Here is a 25,479-nt window from a genome sequence, read left to right as displayed (position 1 = left end):
TTTTTTTTGTCCCTAAAACTGACAGAAAAGGATAAGGCCTAAGAGATTTCTTAAGCTGTAATGAGGTAAAAAACAACAACAACAACTCACAATTACTTTTTTTTCTGGTGATTATAGAGATGTTAACTCTCCCTCTCTCTCTCTTTCTCTCTCTCTGTCAGACAGGCCCTCAACATCCCCCCCCCACAGAGAGAGTGGCCTCAGAGTGAGATCAGATGTCTGACAGTTTTTTAATTTTCTGTTATCCATACAGTGTTGTAAAGTTGTGAAACTATGCATATTTCCTCAGAATTACTTGTTCTCTGTATGAAAAAAGGTTTTGAAGTGTTTGTAAGCTGCAATTTAAAAATACAAGACAATTAATGATTCCCTTTTTACTGTTATTTAAAAAAATCACCACGGCAAAACCGTCCAAAATCCATTCGCAATTTAAGTTCCTCAATGTTTTGGCATCATGTAGACAAAGTTTGGTGTGTATAGTGTGCTTCTCCTCTGAGGAGTATGCATTAATTCACAGCTATATTTTTCCAAAAATCCATATTCAAATCAAAATAGCTGACTTCCTATTGGTCGTAGCTAATGACTGTAAATTAGAAAGTTGTCCGTCTTAATAAGAACAATATATGTACAGAGTTTGGTGTCTGTAGCTAAAACTAAGCCCCCCACTTTTGACAAAAGGTGGCGCTATAGAGTGCCTCCTCCACGCCCTTTTATGAGCTTTTGCCAGTGTCTATCTATCATTAATGCTGATATGTGTTTTGAGTATCACGAAATTCTAAGCATGTTATTTGCCTCAAAATCACCCGCAAAAATATTCCAGTTTGACATGTTGCCATGGCAATACTATATTTAATATCAATATCCCCTCAACAGTTTTACATGGGCTGTGTTTTGACATTATTCTGATGAAGATTGAACCAAATTGAGTAAAAATAAGATGCTGAATTCAAAGCATTTTGAAAATGACACACTTCCAGCTGCCAGTTGGTGGCGCTATAATTTTGACTCCTAATAGTCACAACTATGCGATTAACATCATACAACGAACAAACCGATGAATTTAAATTAAAATCATGTAATGTATGTGGATGTTATTGGTCACTTCCTGTTACTCATTTCTTGCCATAATTTCAACGCCTCGCCACGGCCAAACCATTCGAGATATCAAAAATCCCCTGGCAATTTTGCATCCCCAATGTCATGAGATCATGTTGACCGAGTTTACTGGCAATCGGGTAAAATACTTATGACAAGTACAAACCCGATTCCAAAAAAGTTGGGACACTGTACAAATTGTGAATAAAAACAGAATGCAATGATGTGGAAGTTTCAAATTTAAATATTTTATTCAGAATACAACATAGATGACATATCAAATGTTTAAACTGAGAAAATGTATCATTTTAAGCGAAAAATAAGTTGATTTTAAATTTCATGGCATCAACACATCTCAAAAAAGTTGGGACAAGACCATGTTTACCACTGTGTGGCATCTCCTCTTCTTTTATAACAGTCTGCAAACATCTGGGGACTGATGAGACAAGTTGCTCAAGTTTAGGAATAGGAATGTTGTCCCATTCTTGTCTAATACAGGCTTCTAGTTGCTCAACTGTCTTAGGTCTTCTTTGTCGCATCTTCCTCTTTATGATGCGCCAAATGTTTTGTATGGGTGAGAGATCTGGACTGCAGGCTGGGCATTTCAGTACCCGGATCCTTCTTCTACGCAGCCATGATGTTGTAATTGATGCAGTATGTGGTCTGGCATTGTGATGTTGGAAAATGCAAGGTCTTCCCTGAAAGAGGCGACGTCTGGATGGAAGCATATGTTGTTCAAGAACTTGGATATACCTTTCAGCATTTATGGTGCCTTTCTAGATGTGTAAGCTGCAAAATGACACACGCACTCATGCAACCCCATACCATCAGAGATGCAGGCTTGTGAACTGAGAATTGATAACAACTTGGGTTGTCCTTGTCCTCTTTAGTCCGGATGACATGGCATCCCAGTTTTCCAAAAAGAACTTCAAATTTTGATTCGTCTGACCACAGAACAGTTTTCCACTTTGCCACAGTCCATTTTAAATGAGCCTTGGCCCAGAGAAAAACGCCTGCGCTTCTGGATCATGTTTACATATGGCTTCTTTTTTGACCTATAGAGTTTTAGCCGGCAATGGCGAATGGCACGGTGGATTGTGTTCACCGACAATGTTTTCTGGAAGTATTCCTGAGCCCATGTTCAGGAACAGTACAGTAGTGTTCCTGTATGTGATGCAGTGCCATCTAAGGGCCCAAAGATCACGGGCATCCAGTATGGTTTTTTTTACGGCCTTGACTCTTCTCTGAATCTTTGGATGATATTATGCACTGTAGATGATGGTAACTTAAAACTCTTTGCAATTTTTCTCTGAGAAACTCCTTTCTGATATTGCTCCACTATTTTTCGCCACAGCATTGGGGGAATTGGTGATCCTCTGCCCATCTTGACTTCTGAGAAACACTGCCACTCTGAGAGGCTCTTTTTATACCCAATCATGTTGCCAATTGACCTAATAAGTTGCAAATTGGTCCTCCAGCTGTTCCTTATATGTACATTTAACTTTTTCCGGCCTCTTATTGCTACCTGTCCCAACTTTTTTGGAATGTGTAGCTCTCATGAAATCCAAAATGAGCCAATATTTGGCATGACATTTCAGAATGTCTCACTTTCAACATTTGATATGTTATCTATATTCTCTTGTGAATAAAATATAAGTTTATGAGATTTGTAAATTATTCCATTCCTTTTTTACTTTGTACAGTGTCCCAACTTTTTTTGGAATCGTGTTTGTATATCAAATTCCAGAGCATGTGCTTTTTACATAGCTCTAAATAGCTGACTTCCTGTTGGGCGGAGTATATGACATGCAATACGAAAGTTGTTCGGCACAATGAGATCTATATGTGTACTAAGTTTCATATGAATACGTGCAAGTACTGTATGTGTGAGCTATACATCAATATTTCTGACTGTGTTCCGGGGGCGCCGTAGAGCCCCTGTGCCACGTCCGGGTCCCAGCCTCTGCAGCCTCCTAATGGCCACAGATTCTGGTGTGCAAAGGTGTATGCAAATTTTCAAGAGTTTTTGAGCATGTAAGAATACTAAACCCCAAATAGCCAACTTCCTGTTGGGCGGAGCCTATGACATGCAGTACGAAAGTTGTTTGGCTTGATGAGATCTATATGTGTACCGAGTTTCATACGTCTACATACAAGTATGTATGATATATGGCCCTCCATATTCCAGGGGGCACTGTAGAGCCCCGGTGCCACGTCCGTGTATCAGTTTCTGCCCGGCCCTAATGGTCGCAGATTCCAAGGTGTGTGCCAATTTTCAAGAGTTTTTGAGCACGTTAAGGGCCCCAAAATCCCCAGAGATGTTGGAAAATAATAATAATAATAATAATAATAATAATAATAATGCTAAAATAATCCTAAGGAAAACAATAGGGCTCTTCGCCCTTTGGGCTTGAGCCCTAATTACATGGTTTTATTGAACAACCCTGATAAAAACAGGCCTACATAATGTAATTTGCCTACACAAAATATGAACATAACAAACTTAAGTTTATTTTGTATTATAACACATACCTGCAGAAGGCGCCGACTGCCTGGTCATGCTTCATTTTACAGCGTGATTCAAGAACATTTAAATCCATGTAATTTTAAAGTTGCAGTCTTTTTTGTGTTCAAAATTTACATAATAAGTGAGTACACCATGTATCCATTTTCCAAACTGTGTTTTTTGGCTTGTCCCGCATCACTACTGTACACCTATAATAAGTGTTTATATTTGGACTATTTAGACTGGTTCAGGTAGGAACCACTGAGGAGTAGCCCAGTACCTGCGTGATTCGCCATAGACATAAACAGAGAGAAGTAGCTCCGGCTACAGTGTTCTTCTGCAAGACACACACAGTTCTGTTTATTAACCACTAGAGCGCCAAAAGTTAAGTAAGACCGCTTTTCACATCAAGGAGTAATATCACAAGATCTCTTTTGCTGCTAAAAGCCAGTCGAAATGGCTCTTTATTCATATCAGATGCGCTGCATTGTTAATTTTGCATAAGGATTGTTTTATCGAGGGGAAAAAATAACACTTATTTCATATACACTGCCCTTTAAAAATTCAAGTACTTTTCAAGTACCTTCTCAAAAATACTTCTCAAGAAGTTTTCAAGGGTTTTCCAGGTCTAAAATTTCAAGAAGTCAAATTCAAGTACTTCAAACACTTTACGCACCTTGTGTGAACCCTGTAGGGTGCTAAAATAACCTCAGCATTAACAACAACACTGAAATAAGAGTGCATGCATTTTATGTGCATCTGACTTATAGATCAACCATGATTTATTTGTCAGTCAGATGCATTTAAAATCACTTTTTCTGTGTGCGTGCTTTGGATGTGTAAGCACATGAGCGAAGAAACAAGATTGTCTATCTGTGACCGGATGATTTATTCATATCCAAAATTAGACAATATGGATATTACGGAGCGCTAAACACTCTCATGCAGGAAAATCATCGTCGTGCAGGAAATCCCTAATATTCAACTCTTTTCATTAGTATTTTCAGTGACAGTTACAAAATGGTACATCATAGAAAGAAAAGTATTAGACCACAAGAAACTGTCCATCATTATTCTCTCCCACAAACCTTCCCTCCACCCAAATAACTCCTCTAAATGATTCAAATTGGGGAAAAATACTAATAATTCTAATAAATAAAAGAAAATAAGTAAATAAGAATAAAATAAATAAACCAGTAATTAAAGATAAATAATAACAATAAACTTTAAATTCCTTCCAATTCAGTCTTTTAATAGTTATGGATCGTTACCAGTCAGTGGTGAGCAAGGTAAACCTTTAGTGCAATTTAATAAGGTATACCAAATCTTGTAAAAGGATTTAAGTGAACCAGAGAGTGAACATCTCAATTTCTTAAGCCCAACACAATAGAAAATGTCCTGTATCCACCTGTCATGAGATGGAGGGGAAGTATGCTTCCTCTTAAGTATTTAGAATAGCCCGTCTGGCCAAAATTGTAGAAATGGTTCAGGGACAATGTTAATGTTAAAAGCTTTTTAAGCATCTCAAATCCATAGGACCAAAAGTTTACCAGCTTCGGACATGTCCAAAACACACTGAAAAAGATGTGGAGTTGGATTTACTTGAAAAAAGCTTGGAAACAATTCTCACTCAGAAAAGGCTAGTTAATTTACAAAAAGTTGACAAGTAAAAGCCTAAACATAATTATGAGTAGCTTTAAATAGAAATGTTTAACTTAAGTTTACTTGGGAATTCCAAAGTGCCAAAAGGTTTTTCACTGGTGAAAGGAGTTTTACTGTGTTGACCAATCAGCAGTAAATATACATTTACGTAATTTCCTTAAGGCAAGAGAAGGTGGCGGCGATAAGACGTGGTGTAATTATTCATCATACGTTTATCTATACTTTATATACCACAAATATGTATATTACGATAGCTTGTTACAATACGATCATAAATTTTCCTTTGCTTTATATCTTGCAGCTTTAGTAATTAGTTTATTGTTGTTGACAGACATATGTACAGTGAGACAAAACGATGACCGCATATGCATCGAAGGTGAAGCCCTCAGAGTTGGTAGTTTGTATTGGCGTCCTTTTTGTGCAATACAGTACAGAATACATCATGTAAGTATAATAATTATTACCACCTATGCTATTACAACTGATCAATTCACAATCTATAAGTATTTGAACGAGCTCTTGTTACATTATAGTCCTCCACGTCCGCTCCGTTCTCAAAACTCTGGCAATTTGATAATACCTAGAATATCAGTCAACTGTGGGCGGCAGATCCTTCTCCTATTTAGCGACTAAACTCTGGAATAACCTACCTAACATTGTTCGGGAGGCAGACACACTCTTGCAGTTTAAATCTAGATTAAAGACCCATCTCTTTAACCTAGCTTACACATAACATACTAATACACTTCTAATATCCAAATCCGTTAAAGGATTTTTAGGCTGCATTAATTAGGTAAACCGGGAACTGGGAACACTTCCCATAACACCTGATGTACTTGCTACATCGTTAGAAGAATGGCATCTACGCTCATATTAGTCTGTTTCTCTCTTATTCCGAGGTCACCGTAGCCACGAGATCCAGTCTGTATCCAAGTCAGAGGGTCACTGCAGTCACCCGGATCCAGTATGTATCTAGCCCAGATGGTGGATCAGCACCTAGAAAGGACCTCTACAGCTCTGAAAGACAGCGGAGACCAGGACTAGAGCCCCAGAGACAGATCCCCTGTAAAGACCTTGTCTCAGACGACCACTGGGACAAGACCACAGAAAACAGATGATTCTTCTGCACAATCTGACTTTGCTGCTGCCTGGAATTGAACTGCTGGTTTCATCTGGCCGGAGGAGAACTGGCCCCCCAACTGATCCTGGTTTCTCACAAGTTTTTTTTCTCCATTCTGTCACCAATGGAGTTTTGGTTACTTGCCGCTGTCGCCTCTGGCTTGCTTAGTTGGGGACACTTCATTTACAGCAATATCGTTGACTTGATTTTTTAATTATTGCACAGATACTATTTAAACTGAACTGAGCTGCATGATGACATCACTGAATTCAATGATGAACTGCCTTTAACTGTCATTTTGCATTACTGACACACTGCTTTCCTAATTGATGTTGTTCAGTTGCTTTGACGCAATCTTTTTTGTTTAAAGCACTATATAAATAAAGATGACTTGACTTGACAATCTATGAAGACGATTAGACAAAATCAAAAAAAAAAAACATTTAGAGTTTGTTTCTACCTTTCTGCTTGGTGTCCAACTAATGCAGAGTATATTCAAGTTGCCAACACACTGGTTGTGAAGTACCCTTTCCAGAGAAATATAAAAGGAAATGACTGTGGTAAATTGCATTGTTTTTAATCCACTGATTTATCTCTATCAACATAATCAAACACGATATTGTAGTAACAATGTATTGTAATCTTTATTTGCTGGAAAATGACAATCAGTCAAATTTGTGTTTTAAGCATACCTGACACATCCCTAAACCTGAAATTTAAAGCAGAACGTGCACCACTTGCAGGTTATTGTAGCATATGTAAGCACACTACCATATGCGTCATTTATTTTTGCCCTGTTAATCAATTTTACATTTTCACTTAGTCCAGGTCAATGTAAGGAAGATACTGTACTACAGATATTTAAATCTTTTTTTGTATATACTCCACTTTTTCACTGACTGATCATCATGTTACTGTTGATGCAGTTCAATGTTTTTATAATTTTTTATATCTAAAGCACTTTGTTCAATAAGTATTTAGATGTTTCACATATCTGTCATGGTCTAAGCATTATCTGTTTCTGTTGTTCTGATGAAGGAAACTTGTGTTGGGTAGGATTCAATGTCTGCTGGGCACATGTGTATGTGCTACAAAGTGAGTATCAGAAAACACCTCCAGACACCTGGACTGTCAAAGACCACACGGCAGGAACATTCTCCTGGAGATGTTGAGAAAGCACGGAAGGAATGTCTTTGGAGGATGTATTCAAAAAACACCCATACTTAAGGACACCTGCTAGAGTGAGTATAGTAAAATAAATGATCAACTGTAAAATATCTTGTTTCAAATCTTTTCTTGTAATATTTTATTCTTCTGTACCCTTTTAGCCCATCTGTTAATTTAAAACAATAGTTTTAGAAAACAATGTAAGATTTATCAGTGTATACAAAAACATGAAATGCATCGTATATTGTGACCCTTATACATTAGCCTTTTAATTGTTTTTGCAGTTTTGGTTAAAAAAACTGCAAAAACTATTAAAAACTAGATCCTCATGCCTCAGCTGTACCATTACCCAAAGTGCACTCGAAGGACATTTACTCTTTTGAAGTTAATCCAAAATGTTGGAGTTGTACATGCACATGAACCAAAAATTAGTATAACCTATGGTATAGATGAGTGCCAATCAACTTTTTTTGTGATTCCATTCTTTTAGAAAACATGCACAGGAAGCATATGTACTTTTGGTAACAAAAATGACTGTCTCAGTGAAGAGTCAGCAGTACAATTATATTATAATATAATGGAGAAGGGTCTGGCTGCAGACTTCCACTTGCACTCTCAGAAACTTGCGCTTCTGCTAGTGACAACACTCGCAGTCTTTTTTATTTTATATTTAGTTCTACTTATTGGTTCCTTTTTGTTTGAATCTCTCAACATTTGTTTTTTTCTTGTGTAGGTATCATTGACTGGAAGTCTGTCAGTCCAGATGTGAGGAAGACACACAGAGTGAGTTTGATTTCAGCAGGTGTGATGGCTGTGGATGCATCTACAGAAACACCACTGGATACTGTAGCCATGGAAAGAAGGGGGTCTTCATAGCTTTCTATTCAAAGAGTTCGCTGGATTCTGTTCTATGGACTGCTACTACAGAATGAATGAATGAGTGTGTTATCTATCTATCTATTTATCTATAAATTATTTTTTTTTTTACTTGAATTGGCAGCTGAACTGAAAGCTAAATAAATGTTTTAGTGGATAAAGCTGTGTCTGTTTGCTTATGTCACTTAACATAAGGATACTAAACTCTTCTGACGAATTTTAAAATTTTATAATTTAGTGGTTTTGTCAACTATATATTTTTATCAGACAAAACAGTTTTCGAGGGTAACACTTTACAATAAGGTTTCATTTGTTGATATTGATGTATTAACTAACATTAACTATGAGCAATACATTTGATACAGTATATAGTAAACTTTGTTAGTTAATAAAAATACAGCTGTTCGTTGTTTGTTCTTGTTAGTTCACTTTACATTGCATTAATTAATGTTAACAAATACATCTTTTGACTTTAACTTAAGAACAGCTAGTGCGACTAACCGTGTTAAGAGACGTTTGTATTCTCGAAAAATAATTGTCATTTGTTTTTGATTATTGATAAATCAAGACCTAAACTTGCGGCGATGACGTCAGTAACCCGCGCCATGCAGAAGTTTTGAAGGTACTTTCAAAAGTAATTTAAAATAATATTCTTAATATCATTAACGCTGTTTTTACCTTGGAAGAATTAAATTCGGTTTTATAGGATTATGTTGAATTTATGGCTTCCTATTAAGAGTATATGGCTCGCCAGGTTTTTTTTTTTTTTTTTTTTTTTTTTTTTTTTTTTTTTACAGCCAGCTTTCGCATTACCTTATGGCACGCCCCCTACCTTTCGTTTCACCAATGAGAAACCTTTTGGCCCACCCCCACATTTTGGCATGTCCATTGCTCCAGGCTGCAGCTACCCCTACTAGTAAAAAAGTGTGCTGTTAAATAACAGTAATATAATGCACTAAAAAAAAAAACAATAAGTAAGATAAGTTAAAAAATAAGTTTCTTTCTTTTGCACACATATATTTTAAGTGTAAATACAACTCAAAAACAGTGAAAATTTTTACATATTTAATTATTCATGCCCCAGTGTATGATGGAAAATATGGGATCATAACTTTGATATTTACTTAAAGAATCCTTGTAAACATAACAAATGAAAACAGTGCACGAGTCTTGCAGTTTAAATCTAGATTAAAGACCCATCTCTTTAACCTGGCTTACACATAACATAGTAATACACTTCTAATATCCAAATCCGTTAAAGGATTTTTAGGCTGCATTAATTAGTTAAACCGGAACCGGGAACACTTCCCATAACACCCTGATGTACTTGCTACATCGTTAGAAGAATGGCATCTATGCTCATATTAGTCTATTTCTCTCTTATTCCGAGGTCACCGTAGCCACCAGATCCAGTCTGTATCCAAGTCAGAGGGTCACTGCAGTCACCCGGATCCAGTACGTATCCAGCCCAGATGGTGGATCAGCACCTAGAAAGGACCTCTACAGCCCTGAAAGACAGCGGACACCAGGACAACTAGAGCCCCAGAGACAGATCCCCTGTAAAGACCTTGTCTCAGATGACCACCGGGACAAGACCACAGGAAACAGATGATTCTTCTGCACAATCTGACTTCGCTGCAGCCTGGAATTGAACCGCTGGTTTCGTCTGGTCAGAGGAGAACCTGGCCCCCCCAACTGAGCCTGGTTTCTCCCAAGGTTTTTTTTCTCCCATTCTCTCACTGATGGAGTTTTGGTTCCTTGCCGCTGTCGCCTCTGGCTTGCTTAGTTGGGGACACTTCATTTACAGCGATATCGTTGACTTGATTGCAAATTATTGCACAGATACTATTTAAACTGAACTGAGCTGCATGATGACATCACTGAATTCAATGATGAACTGCCTTTAACTGTCATTTTGCATTATTGACCCCGTTTTCCTAATTAATGTTGTTCAGTTGCTTTGACGCAATCTTTTTTGTTTAAAGCGCTATATAAATAAAGATGACTTGACTTGACTTGTGCTTGAATGGTATAAAGACATTTAAAATGCGCACAAAGGAATCGAGTAGACGATTCCTGACCTTAAGCATCCTATTCCAGACTTGGAATAGATTTTGGATACCCAAGCCTAGGTATAGGTTAAAATTAAAATTAAAACTCAGTTAATACTCAACGAAGAGACACGAGAGAGATATCTATAGAAAGCCTGACATGTCTACTTTTAAACTAAACAAGTGCTGCCGAAAACAAATATTCTGTGATAAAGTAATCAATATGCGATATACAACGCGATGTCCGTTTTTCACGTCTCCCTTCATTATCCTCTAATGTGACCACGCCCACGCGCTGGATGCGCTTTTGAGATGATAATGTTTCACTGAAGCGAGCCGCCCACACAACAGAAGACAACGCAGCGAGATTGTTCAAGTTTTTTTATTTTACTGTTTGCTTCACGATGAGAGGAATAAGACATAATTCACCCCAAAAAATGTGATGTGGATTACCTCAGGATTTGAGATTTGGATTTCCTCAGAAAAAAAAAAGAATGAAGTGCTTTATTCAGCAGAGATCATAAACATGAGTAAGTCTCTTTTTATTTATTTAGAGAATTGTTTTAGGTTTCACATAATGTGTAAACATTTTACTAGTTAGACTTTTTCCAAACTATAATTCCTGACTAAATGTATAATCAAGTGAAACATTATGAAGTTTCAATAAAAATATACACTACTATACCATTCAAAAGCTTTATGTAAATAATATAAATGTAACAAATAAATGTAACAGATGTAACAAACAATGCTGTTCTTCCAATTTATCCCCCCCAAAAAACCTAAAAAAAATCCTCAGCTCTTTTCAATATTAATAATAATAATAATAATAATAATAACAATTTTTTTTTTTTTGTAGAAAATCAGATTGTTAAAAGGATTTCTGAAGGATTGTGTGACTGGAGTAATGATGCTAAAAATTCATCTTTGAAAGTCAGCTTTGATTGTTCCTAATAAACTGTTTATCTGCACTCGCAAGTGAATATTAAATTATGTTGTGGGATAATTAAATATATTCTAAATAAACTACAAACATAAAATTATGTACATTTATTTTGTCCTTACATTCTGTCTTGTAACTCTTCCCTCTCAGTCACACAGCTGACTGAATGGCTCATTATGCAGCTCATTATGCAGGCCTTTGTCTTCCCAGGTGTCAATTCATGATAGTTGACGCCTACTCGCATATGACTTTTACCAACAAAAAGTGTCTTAGAAAATTTAAATCAATATATTGTTTTCTGTAAGTGAGTAAACAAGATGGTTTTCACATAGTTTAGAAAAGAAATTCTAGTCTACAAGCTCCAGTTCTCAAAAGTCCAGGGAACCAATGTTCTGTATGTGTTTTATTGCCTTATTTATTGCCCTAAAACACAATCATGTACATACCTGCTGCTTACATATTATTATAGCCCAAAAGCACAAATGTCAGGGCATGACAAAACTTCTCCAGGCCCCAAAAATACCCTTAGACCTCAGAGGGTTAAATAAAATGCTCTTTTATTTTGTCCTACCGAAAATGTACCTGGAGTCCAGCTTTGTTATTATATCAAACTACACTTTCAATGTGATTTTTAACCATTCAAGTCAAGATGACTCACAAGGTGTTTTTTCACTGCTGCACACATCCTTGTGTAAGTGTTCTTTATCCTGTTGATTTTCATTCATAATATTCAGCTAACAATGAAATATTTTGCAATAAGAGTTAGAATAAATGTGAATGATAGCTAAGATTTTTATTAATTAATTAATTTTTATTTATTTATTTATTTATTTTTACTTATTTTTTACCTTATTGGAATCAAAATTAGGAATTGACAAGAATTGGAATCTTTAAAATTCATACGATGTACAACCTTACCCATACCCCACATTATTTTTTACTGGCACATTTCAATTCACACTGTTTTAAACCCTTTCTTTTCTTTTAAACCCTCACTTACCCTTCTTTGCTTTTGCTCTTCTTAAAAACAACCACATAATCTTATATGTGAATGGACTTTTCAAAATTAGTTATAAAACATCTCGGTTACGTATTGTAACCCTCATTCCCTGAAGGAGGGGAACGGAGACATCACGTCGCTGACTGACAAATTGGGAATCTTGCCAGAGAGACCAATCCACTTCAAGTCAAGTCAAGTCAAGTCAAGTCAAGTCAAGTCAAGTCAAGTCAAGTCTACTTTATTGTCAATTCTTCCACATGTACAGTACATACATACAGAGAATTGAAATTGCAGAAGAGGGAAGGGGGGTAAGTTCGGGAGCGAGTTCTCTCTACACAGTCGCAACATTGATGGTCAGAGGAGCATTCTGAGTGTGCACACTCCTGAAGTCAACAACAATCTCCTTTGTCTTCTCCACGTTCAGAGAGAGATTGTTGCCACTGCACCATCCGGCCAGGCGGCTCACCTTGCTCCTGTAGTTTGTCTCATCTCTGTTGCTAATGAGATGTTGCAAACTTAATAAAGAGGTCGGAGTTGTGTTTAGCTGTGCAGTCATGGGTCATCAGAGTGAAGAGGTGGGGGCTCAGCACACATCCTTGGGGGGCCCCAGTGTTCAGTGTGATGGTGCTGGATGTGTTGCTGCCGACCCGTACTGCCTGAGGTCTTCTAGTCAGAAAGTCCAACAGCCAGTTGCACAGTGAAGTGATGAGTCCCAGCTGGACCAGTCTGTAAATGAGCTGTTGAGGTGTTGAATGCTAAACTGAAGTCTATGAACAGCATTCTGAAGTATGAGTCCTTATTGTCTATATGTGTGAGTGCTGAGTGGAGTGCAGTTGCAATGGCGTCATCGGTCGAGCGGTTGGACCAATATGCAAACTGGAAGGGGTCCAGGGAGTGAGGGAGGGCAGACTTGATATGGTGCATGACTAAACGTTCAAAGCACTTCATGAGAATAAGAACAAGTGCAACTGGACGGTAGTCATTGAAGCAGGATCGAGATGGCTTCTTCGGGACTGGAATGATGGTGGTAGCTTTGAAGCATGTGGGAACAACAGTCTGACTAGGCGAGATGTTGAAAATGTCTGTGAAGACATCAGTGAGTGCCGCTGCACAGTCTCTCAGCACACACCCAGGAATGTTGTCAGGACCCAGAGCTTTGCGTGCGTTGATCCTGCTGAGGGATCTCCTCATGCTGTCTGGGGTCAGAGTCATCACCTGTTCACCGGGAGGAGGTGGAGTCTTCTAAACAGTGGTGCTGTTTTGTTCCTCAAAGCGAGTGAAGAAGGCGTTCAGCTCGTTCAGCAGGGAGATGTTGCTGTCACATTTCTTTGTAAATTCTGTTCTTTGTATGCTCCTCTCTGTGTGGTGTTAACAAAGTCTAAAATGTTATTACCTCGTGTTGGAAAGTTAATGTGTTGGTGTATTTTTGGAAACACAGTTTTTAAGTCTGCATGGTTGAAATCCCCAGCTATGATGAGAAAAGCATCAGGGTGGGCTGTCTGCTGCTCACTGATGTGCTGGTACAGTTAATTTAGTGCATTGTTCCTGTTGCTGTTGTTGGAGTTCGGAGGAATGTATACAGGAATGAGCAGTATGGCTGTATATTCCCTTGGTAGATAGAACGGCTGACACTTAATAATCATAAACTCCACCAGAGGTGAGCAGTGTTTGCAGACCACAACAGCTTCGCTCCACCATGCATCATTGATGTAAACACAAAGCTGCTGAGGGGTTTTACCTCCCGCGACGAGAGCTCTGTCCACTCGATAGCATGTCAGCTGATCGAGCTGAATAGCGCCGTCTGGAACGCTGTTGCAAAACCATGTTTCTGTGAACACAAAAACACAACAGTCTCTCACAGTCCTTTGAGTTGAGTGTAGTAATAGGATATAGTCCAGTTTATTGTCCAAAGAGCATACGTTAGCCAGTACGATAGTGGGGATAGCTGGCTTGTGTGGGTTAGCAGTTAGCCTAGCCCGGATACCTCCGCACTTACCCCTCTTCTGCTTCCTCTCACACCGCTTGTGGCACCTCCGCTGTGGGCGAGATGCAGTAGTTGGGGTCGGTGATGGTGTAGGCCTCCGGAGCAGACCGAGATCCCACAGCTCTTCCGCGTGCATGGAGTTTAACTCTAAAAATGTGGTTCTGTCGGCATCCAGCAGAAACTCACAACTGTATGCGTGCTTAAAGACAGGTAGACGCGATGAAGACGTACAAAAACACTGCGACTCACAAGACAAAAAACACCGTTCTGACGGAAGCAATACAATACAAATAACATACACTAACCTCAATCTTGGAACATTATTTACAGTGTAAACTAAATGTGCCAATGCACATTGGTATGCGATTATTGCATTCAGCTGCCACTGATCACAGCATGAGTATAAGTAGGCAGCCGGTGTAGCGCATAATTGGGTTTTTGCTGAGGAGCCGAGCCGGTGACCCGGCTGCTCAGCAGTGGTACAGCAGCCGTGGTGAACGTTCTTCAGGGAACGAGGGTTACAATACGTAACCAAGACATTCCCTTTCAGTCGGTCACTCTCGACATCACATCAGTGACCGACAAAATTGGGAATCTCTACCAAAGCACCATGGATGCTGCCCATTCCGGTGTCCTGTGCGAGCCGCCCAGGGCCCTTTTTGGTGTAGACCGGGGCTTGTAACAAGAAGGCCAGTCACTGTATCATAGCACTACCCACTCAGTGAGATTTGGATAACACTGGGAAAATGTACCAATTCCACTTGGAACAGGAACGTTGCGGAAGTCCCATCCTTCCCGAAGGAGGTTTCGTAAGCAGTTACACATATGAACATCTGTTTAGGTGCATATGGAAGGGACTGTAACCCTCTTAGAAATGGCAGAAGTCTGCCAGGGAAACACAGGCTCTGAGGCTATACCGTGGACTTTACACATATGGGATCCACTTAGGTTTCTACATATGGAACCCAGCCCTCTACCGGTTCTCAAGGATTCAGCAAGTAAGTGCCTGGCTCCGGATGTTCTGCCATGTCTGGCTACCGAGGGGACGGAGGAGCTCAACAGGGCCTACAGTATGGACACTCTGGAGCAGTTTTAGCAAGCAAACACTTAACTGGGGCCTCTCAGTGCCACTACCTGTTTGAGGTGAGAATACAGGAGAATACCGGCTCCACATGAAGGCTATAGAATCTAGTGAATGTGTTGGTGGTCGCCCAGCCCACAGCTCTACAAATATCTGTCAGCGAGGCAACAAGAGCCAGCACCCAGGAGGATGCAACACTTCTAGTAGAGTGAGCTCACAACCTGAGTAGGCAAGGCACACCCTGTGCCTGATAAGCCAGAGTGATGGCATCCACTATCCAGTGGGCCATCCCCTGCTTAGAGATGGCATTCCCCTTCTGCCGGCCTCCGTGACAGACAAAGAGCTGGTCTGAGGTCCTGAAGCTTTGCATCCTGTCTACGTAGCATCTCGATGCTCAGACGGGACAGAGCAAAGCTAGGGCTGGGTCTGCCTCCTCCAGGTGCAATGCTTGCAGGCTCACCACCTGATCCCTAAAGGGAGTAGAGAGAACCTTGGGCACATAGCCGGGCCAGGGCCTCAGGATTACCTGGGAGTCAGCCGGCCCAAACTCTAGGCACGGATAGTCAACCTGAAGATGCGTGCAGGTCCCCTACCCTCTTGATGGAGACCAGTGCAACCAGGAGAAGAGTCTTCATTGAAAAAAACTTCAGCTCAACTGAATGCAAGGGCTCAAATGGGACCCGCTGTAGTGCTTTAAGCATCAGAGAAGGTATAGAGGGAGGCCGAGAAGGGTTCAACTTTCTGGCCCCCCTAAGGAACATGATGACCAGGTTGTGCTTCCCCACCATCTTTCTCTCCACGGGGTCATGGTAAGCAGAAATAGCAGCGAGGCAGACTTTAAAGGTAGAGGGAGACAGCCTTTGCTCCAGCTCTTGCTTAGACAGGTACAAGTGTGCAAGACCATTTAGAGATTTAAAAACAAACATCAATATTTTAAAAACAACTCTATGACGTACCGGCAACCATTTTAGAGCCATTAAAATAGGAGTAATATGTTGATGTTTGCAGACTCCCATTAGAAATCTGGATGCAGCTTTTTGAACCATTTCAAGCCTTGTAATAGAGGACTGGGAAATTTCAGCATATTATGAATTACGATAGCCCAATCGAGAGAAAACGAAAGCATGTGTGACTCTTTCTAGATCTTTGGGGGACAGAAAAGGCTTTACTCTACACAGAAGTTTCAGATGAAAAACCTGACTTAACTTCTGTGTGTATGTGTTGATCAAACTTAAAGGAAGAGTCCAGAGTAATTCCCAGACTTTTCACAGTTGGTTTGATATAGGAGTGCAGATTTCCAACATTAACAAGGTTTTTTTCTTCACAGAGGGCCCAAACATAACTTCAGTTTTACTCGCATTAAGGCGTAGAAAATTTGAGAACATCCAGGATCTTGGTAAATGAGATGTAAGATGGCGCCGCACATGGCAGCCTCAGTGCTCACCATTCACACCTCCTGCAACCCCCCTCTCACCCCCACCTGCATTTCAGATCAGTGAAGAGGATCTGTGTCAGGTCCTTAGAAAGAACAAGAGAAGAAAGGCACCAGGCCCAGACGGTGTGACACCAGCCTGTCTGAAAATCTGTGCTGACCAGCTGGCCCCCGTCTTCACACAGATCTTCAACAAATCATGGAGCTGTACGAAGTCTCCTCATGCTTCAAATGCTCCACCATCACCCCCTGTCCCAAAGAAACCCAAAATTACTGGACTTAATGACTACAGACCTGTGGCTCTAACGTCTATGGCCATAAAATCATTTGAAAGACTGGTTTTGGCTTATCTGAAGGACATCACTGGACCCTTACTGGACCCCCTTCAGTTTGCCTACAGAGCAAACAGGTCTATGGATGATACAGTCAACATGGGACTGCATTACATCATGCAACATCTAGACAGACCAGGGTCTTATGTGAGGATTCTGTTTGTGAACTTCAGCTCGGCTTTTAACACTATCATCCCAAACCAAATCTAGAGCTCTCTCTGTCAAGCTCCTGAAGTTTGCAGAAGACTCCACACTTATCAGCCTCATTCAGGACGGTGATGACAGGACAGGAGGTTAAATAGCCGGCTGTCTGGTGCAGTCTTAACAACCTGGAGCTTAACATGCTCAAAACAGTGGAGATAATCGTGGACTTCAACCCTCCCTTCTCTCCAAGAACTGTACTCATCCAGAGTGAGCAAGAGAGCTAGCAAAATCACTCTGGACCCCTCACATCCAGCACATTCTCTTTTTGAACTGTTGCTATCTGGTCGACGCTACAGAGTTCTGAGCACCAGAATGAATAGACACAGTAATGCTGTTTGTGGAGTTGTTTAAACAGATCTTGAAATATTTAATATCTGGTATCTTGAGAAATCCCTAGCAAAATACAGTACAAAAAAACATACGTTGTCAGTGTCGTGCGCTTGCTTAGACCTTTGTTATGATAAACAGTAAAGTGTGTTCAAGCGCTAGCAAAAGACAGTGTAAAGAAATACCCTTTAAGAGAAGCAGTTAAATCAGCGGAAGTTAAAAGCAGATCGTACGTGTATTTTTTTCGTCTCATTAGTGTTTAGCGCAGTTGTCGTTACTAGGAAACGCTTGTTTGTTTACTGTGTTGAGACGTGCTGCGTTTGGTCTCGTACTCTATTGCATACATTGTCAGTGTCGTGCGCTTGCTTAGACCTTTGTTGTGATAAACAGTAAAGTGTGTTCAAGCGCTAGCAAAAGAGAGTGTAAAGAAATACCCTTTGAGAGAAGCAGTTAAATCAGCGGAAGTTAAAAGCAGATCGTAAGTGTATTTATTTCTTGTCTCATTAGTGTTTAGTGCAGTTGTCGTTGCTAGGAAACGCTTGTTTGTTTACTGTGTTGAGACATGCTGCGTTTGGTCTCATACTCTATCGCATACGTTGTCAGTGTCGTGCACTTGCTTAGACCTTTGTTGTGATAAACAGTAAAGTGTGTTCAAGCGCTAGCAAAAGACAGTGTAAAGAAATACCCTTTGAGAGAAGCAGTTAAATCAGTGGAAGTTAAAAGCAGATCGTAAGTGTATTTATTATAAACAGTAAAGTGTGTTCAGCTGAATTCAATTTCCGTTTTGTCTGACGGGTATACAAAAAAGGTTAGTAAACCGTGGTAGCGGTCGCGGCAGCCTTCCTGTTAAGCCCTCCTCATGTGAAGACCCAAGAGTGTAAAGACCATCGACACTACCGTGCGACTCCACCGGGCAGGGACACCGGCAAGGGATATAAGTATTGTTTTGATTACTCCTTTTTTTTTTTTTTTTTTTACTTCTACCTGTTTCACTTCTATTTCAGTTTTTATAACCAATTATTACTATGTGTTACCAGATCCCTACTATCACTACCACTCGAAAACTACGCATCACACAATGTAGGCAGCGCAATCCTAACAACCTGCACACTCTGCCTATGTCTGCTAATACACTATCTTTTTCTATTGGTCTCTGGAATTGCCAGTCTGCTGTAAACAAAGCCGATTTCATTACTTCTATTATTAGTCATTCAAAGCTTAATCTCATGGCCCTGACAGAGACCTGGATCAAACCAGAGGACACTGCTACACCTGCAGCCCTCTCCAATAATTTCTAATTTTCCCACTCCCTCCGTTTGACTGGAAGAGGTGGAGGTACTGGTCTGCTCATCTCTAATGATTGGAAATTTAATCCTTTACCATCTTTGGGTATCAACAGTTCCTTTGAATCTCATTCTGTTACTGTTACCTACCCTTTTAAAATACATTTTGTAGTTGTCTATCGACCCCCAGGACCACTAGGTATCTTTTTGGATGAATTAGATGTGCTGCTCTCAACCTTTCCTGAGGATGGTACTCCCCTAGTTATGCTTGGAGATTTCAACATCCACCTAGATAAACCTCTATCTGCTGACTTCCACACTCTGCTTGCCTCTTTTGATCTCAACCGAGTGTCAACTACTGCTACTCACAAATCAGGCAACCAACTGGACCTTATTTACACACGACACTGCTTCACTGATCATGTACTGGTTACTCCACTGCACACCTCAGATCACTTCCTCCTCACTCTTAACCTCAACATGGTTCCTGACACATCACTTACCCCTCCAGATGTCATCTTTCGACATAACCTACGCTCACTCTCACCCTCCCAGCTATCTAAACTGTTAGCATCTTTTGATGCTAACAGTGCTACTGATACTTTCTGCTCCACTCTTACATCTTGTTTAGACACTGTTTGCCCCTTGTCTTCCAGGCCAGCCCGTACCACCCCTTCAGCCCCTTGGTTATCTGATGTTCTACGCAAACATCGTTCTAAGCTTAGAGCTGCCGAAAGGGTGTGGTGCAAATCCAAAAATACTACTGACCTTAATGTGTATCAATCACTCCTCTCTTCCTTTTCTGCTAATGTCTCCACTGCTAAAAAGACATACTACCATAACAAAATTAACAATTCGTCTAACTCTCGCATGCTTTTTAAAAACATTTTCCTCACTCCTTTGGCCTCCTCCTCCCCCTCCTGCTTCATCTCTAATAGCTGACGACTTTGCCACGTTTTTCATTAATAAAATTAAAAACATCAGTGCACAATTTTCCACACCACAATCCATCAAGCACATCTCACCAGCAAACATACACTCATTCACATCCTTCCCTTCACTCTCTGAGGCAGAAGTCTCCAAACTCATCCTTTCTAATCATCCTACTACTTGTCCGCTTGATCCTATTCCATCTCATCTCCTTCAAGCCATTTCTCCTGCAGTTGTACCTGCACCTCACTCACATCATTAACACATCCCTTCATACAGGTGTTTTCCCCTCATCATTTAGACAGGCTTGTATAACTCCACTACTTAAGAAACCCACCCTCAACCCATCTCTTTTAGAGAACTACAGACCAGTTTCCCTTCTTCCTTTCATTGCAAAAAAACACTTGAACGAGCTGTATTCAACCAAGTCTCTACCTTTCTCACACAAAACAACCTCCTTGACAGCAACCAATCTGGCTTCAGAAGTGGACATTCAACTGAGACTGCCTTGCTCTCAGTTGTTGATCTATCTGCTGCTTTTGACATGGTTAAGCACCAGATCCTCCTGTCAACCCTACTGACAAAGTGCATCTCAGGAACCACACTCCAGTGGTTTGAGTCTTACCTATCAGATAGGTCCTTCAAAGTATCTTGGAGAGGTGAGGTGTCCAAGTCGCAACATCTAACTACTGGGGTGCCTCAGGGCTCAGTTCTTGGACCACTTCTCTTCTCTGTCTACATGGCATCATTAGGTTCTGTCATTCAGAAACATGGCTTTTCATACCATTGCTATGCTGATGACACTCAACTCTACCTCTCATTACATCCTGATGATCCATTGGTAGCTGCTCGCATCTCAGCTTGTCTAACAGACATTTCTTGCTGGATGAAGGACCATCACCTTCAACTCAACCTTGCCAAGACAGAACTGCTTATGGTTCCAGCAAACCCATCGTTTCATCACAATTTCACTATCAAGTTAGGCACATCAACCATAACTCTTTCAAAAACAGCCAGAAACCTTGGAGTTTTGATTGATGATCAGCTAACTTTCTCAGACCACATTGCTAAAACTGTCCAGTCCTGCAGATTTGCTTTATTCAACATTAAGAAGATCAGGCCCTTTCTTTCGGAACATGCTGCACAACTCCTTGTTCAAGCACTTGTTCTGTCCAGGCTAGACTATTGCAATGCTCTCTTGACAGGTCTTCCAGCCAGTTCTATCAAACCTTTACAATTAATCCAGAACGCGGCAACAAAATTAATTTTTAATGAGCCGAAAACAATACACGTCACACCTCTGTTTATCAATTTGCACTGGCTACCAATAGCTGCTCGCATAAAATGAAAGGCATTGATGTTTGCATACAAAACCACCACTGGCTCTGCACCCCTTTACCTAAATTCATTACTTCAGACTTATGTGCCCTCTAGAAGCTTGCATTCTGCAAGTGAACGTCACTTGATTGTTCATCCCAAAGAAGCACAAAGTCACTTTTACGGACTTTTAAATTAAATGTTCCCTCCTGGTGGAATGACCTGCCCAACTCAATCCGAGCAGCTGAGTCCTTAGCCATCTTCAAGAATCTGCTTAAAACACATCTCTTCCATCTTTATTTGACCCTCTAACTTTTGCACTCACTATTCTAATTCTATTAAAAAAAAAAAAAAAAAAAAAAAAAATATATATATATATATATATATATATATATATATATATATATATATAAATACCTTTTCTAATCTTTTTGTATTCTATATTTTCTTTTCATTTATAATACAAAAATAAAAAAAAAACCCCAACAACATCATCCTCTATTCTTTTTCAATTCTGTCTGTTTTCTTTCTTTTTATTATTATATTATTTAAAAGCCCTTGTATATGTATACTGCGTTTAGGCTAACTGAGACTTGTTATAGCACTTATATATCATTGCTCTTTTGTTGTTTTGATTGCTTCCATTGTCCTCATTTGTAAGTCGCTTTGGATAAAAGCGTCTGCTAAATGACTAAATGTAAATGTAAATGGTATCTTCAGTTCATCTAAGGCTGTGGCTGAAGAAAGTTGTAAAATTTTGTGTTCTTATTTCTCTTTCTTTCAGTTTTTGTTCACAACAGGTGTGTGAATGATTGAGAGAATGATTCAGGAACATCATACTAACATTTAAGTAACATTCTACTAACATAGAGGAAACTGGACATTTTTATGTTCTTGGAATGTTACAAATCAAAAATTTGAAATCAAAATTAAGTTGAAAGAATGTTAAAGGAATATCAGACCTTTTAGAAATGTTCCTCTAACGTCAAGAAAACTGGACATTTTTTATGTTCCCAGAATCGACACCGAATATTTGGAGAACATTCTTGTAACAAAATTCTGTTAGCTGGAGAGATAATGATTTAAAACAAACAAAAAAAATAATAATTTTCTTAATTTTCTCCAGAGCTGTATGTATAGAACTGAGAAAATAGTTATGGAAATAAATTGTAGTCTATATCTCACACAGCAAATGTGTTTGTTTACAGGAAATGTTATGCAAGCAAATCTCTAATCACAGTTATCCCTGTAGTTTAAAACATTCATGTGAATAGTCTGCACTCAGGAAAGCAAAAAACTTTTCTGATATGATATGTCTGTGGCATCTTAGACATGGCATACTGTAGCTCTTAGAAGTATTTAAGTGACACTGTAAACATCTATAAAGGATCATTTTGTCTTTCTCCGACTCTCTGCACCAGAATCAGGCAAAACCAGAAGTCTATGCACAAACTAACTAGTCAGGAAATCCAACATAGTCATCACTGAGTCTACAGTTTGTAGTCGCTACCCTCAGCCCTTAAAAAAGCTCAGAACAACAACATTCTAGAGGTTTATGTGACAAACTGTAACACGCACAGACAGACTACAAATGCATAAAATAAGAAGTCCAGGATTAGCTCAGTCATAGTTGAGTACATTCAAAATTCACTTTTATACACAGCTCACATGGAAGAGAGAAAATATTCTGGTGCTGTGATCTAATCACCCGATGACCTCATATTTGTGTGTGTTGTTGTAGAACTTCAGAAAAACAGGGAACAGTAGTGTGGGAGGTGTCTGTAACCATTTAAGTTTGTTAGAAAAAGCTTACTGCAGTTTTTTTTTTTTTTTAAACCAGAGCTTAATTCTGATATGAGCTTATGTTCAATATGTCTTATGGTGAGAACTGCATTAAACAATGTCATTATAGGTATAGATATCAAAACAGTTATACACTGAACTGTTGTGCTCTTTCAGTCTAGCCAAGGTAGGTCCCTGTCCAGTGTTTAGTTAAGATTCAAAGCTATAATGTTACAATAAAATTACATTTAGACATACTCTCAAAATAACAGGTCCACTTCCCTCACTGCAAAAACATAATTTTCTTCATTACACCATATTTCTAGAAAAATGGTTGGAAACCACCATCCTATATAATCATTTACCCTTTGAACTGCACAGTTTAGTGAATTGAAGATAACATATATGTAAATAAAATCTGCTTCTTGCAGGTGTCATTCTCAGTGATTATAAACTTAGTTTAATACAGCATTACTGCAGCATCTTTTGCTATCAGTATTAATTGGCATGTAATTACAATTTTGCACTTTAGTATAGTGGCTGGATATTCCACAGGCCGGAATGATAGCAGCCATGGAACAAGAAACTCCGCTGGGTTTTAGAAGGACTCTCACTCTGAATTACCACTACAAAGCTCTATATGCTTTCACCCACACATAAAGGAAACCCCAGTCCAATATGAACACATTTGCTCCCTAACTAGCCATCTACTTAAGGGATGGTTTGTCTTTAAATTGTCCAACATATTTTTGGATGTCTGTACATGAGGCAAGGCATAACCTTTGTTTGAACTAATACTTGTTTTCAAAATGTGAGTTGAGGTTGTGAATGTGAAGGGGAAGAGTTCCATGGAAATTACTTTTTTCCCCTTTTGTCTGATCTTTGCCAAAGGGTGGCGAGCAAGGGAATACAAAGTCAGTGATCTGTCCCTTCATCTATGCTAGAAACAGTCTCAGCATGTATCTAATCTTGGGGTCTGTAAGATTAAGACAGGAATATCCCTTGAATGGGTATTATAAAGATTATGGTTCAGGTTCACATTTGTTATTTACTCACTCTGTTCAGTTTTATTAGATTCATAGATTTGAATCCACATACAAAGCAAAATAATAAATTCACACATTTCACTTCTGAAAATGAATGCTTCTTAACCCTCCCAAAAACATTTTCACATCTCACATTCCATTAATTCAGATGGGAGTGTTTTGTTTTTAAGAACATTACTAAAACATTACAATTAATTACTGTAATGTGAAACAAATAAAGTGGTACCGGTACAGTTCCTACACCTCAAGCATTAAAAAAAATAAAAAAATAAAATAATAAAAATAAAAATACTGACAGAGAGAGAAAGTGTATAAGGGACAGTTCAGTTGACACTGACTCTCAGACAACAAAAGAGCGTGACTCTTGTTGAAAGCAAATAAATAAATCAGACCTACCATATGGCCAGGCTGTCCCCTGAGCCGACAGGAGGAAGATGATGAGGGTACTGCAGGGTACAGAAATGTGGTTTGAGAAGAGAATGTGGCCTGCCCGCTGGGTGCGCCTCTTCAGCTGAACAGATAAAAACATGCTGCAGTCTTAAGCTCTGTTTACCCTCTGAGCTCAACTGCTTTGACATCACCTCTCCTCTTTACTTCCCTCCCTCCTGACTCACATTTTCCCCCTCTCTCTCTCTTTCTCCCTCCCTCTCTCTCTCTCTCTGCATACTCCCCTAAGTTTCTCTCTGTCCCAAACCTCTTGCATTCTTTACACATTCAGCACCCTCTCCCTTTCTCTTTAAATTTACTGTACTCAAAAGAGAACGTCTCTCTTTCTTCCTCTATTTCTCTCCCCTCCCTTGGTTTCAGGTTTCAGACTCCAGCATGTAAGAGCCCCCGCTAATCAACAGCTCTGCTGTTAGAACTCCCTCACTGTTTCATATTAAAAGTTATGTTCACTGGAAAAAGTTTGTTTTTTAAGACAAACAAAATAACTGATCAAGAAAATTCTATTCTATTCTATTCTATTCTATTTCAGAAATAAATGGTCACAGCCTCACAAATCCTGACTTCTGACCAGTAGCATAAAGTCTGATTGAGTTTGCAACTTATATTTGCCAAGAACTGCCCACTTAAGTCCAAAGTACTTTCTATGCATTTGCTCAGTGTCTTATATGACCATACAGCAAGTTGTTTCAACTCAGCGAAGCATGTTCAAAAACACATCAGTTACTAACAGGCAAAAGTTGTAGCGTTACTTGTCAAGTTATAAAGATGCAATGTTTTTAGTCTAATAATAATGATTGTCACAGACTGACTGTGTACAATGACTTTTATTTTGAAAGGTTTGCTGAAGTGCATATGTACACAAACAGTTTCCACCATTACCCTCTCTCTCTCTCT

General features: G+C 39.4%; 1 protein-coding gene across 3 annotated transcripts in view; it reads right to left on the bottom strand.

The window, feature by feature from the left end:
- The window catches only part of pamr1b (peptidase domain containing associated with muscle regeneration 1b), a 169,191-nt gene extending 144,188 nt beyond the window's left edge, over positions 1 to 25,003 (bottom strand). For 2 of the 3 annotated variants that reach the window (XM_042753305.1, XM_042753306.1), the window contains exon 1: positions 24,535 to 24,665. Coding sequence is in view for 1 of the 3 variants with exons in the window: in XM_042753304.1 (XP_042609238.1) it covers positions 24,535 to 24,667 (133 nt within the window). In the remaining 2 variants the exon portion in view is untranslated. Of the gene's footprint in view, positions 1 to 24,534 lie in introns of all 3 variants that reach the window. The other variant, XM_042753304.1, reaches the window with a different exon arrangement.
- Between the last annotated feature and the right edge of the window lie 476 nt (positions 25,004 to 25,479).

The sequence above is a fragment of the Cyprinus carpio genome, chromosome B25, assembly GCF_018340385.1.
Source record: "Cyprinus carpio isolate SPL01 chromosome B25, ASM1834038v1, whole genome shotgun sequence".
Lineage (NCBI taxonomy): Eukaryota > Metazoa > Chordata > Actinopteri > Cypriniformes > Cyprinidae > Cyprinus > Cyprinus carpio.
Note: the sequence above shows the minus strand (reverse complement) of the source record. Positions and strands in the feature narration are given on the sequence as shown.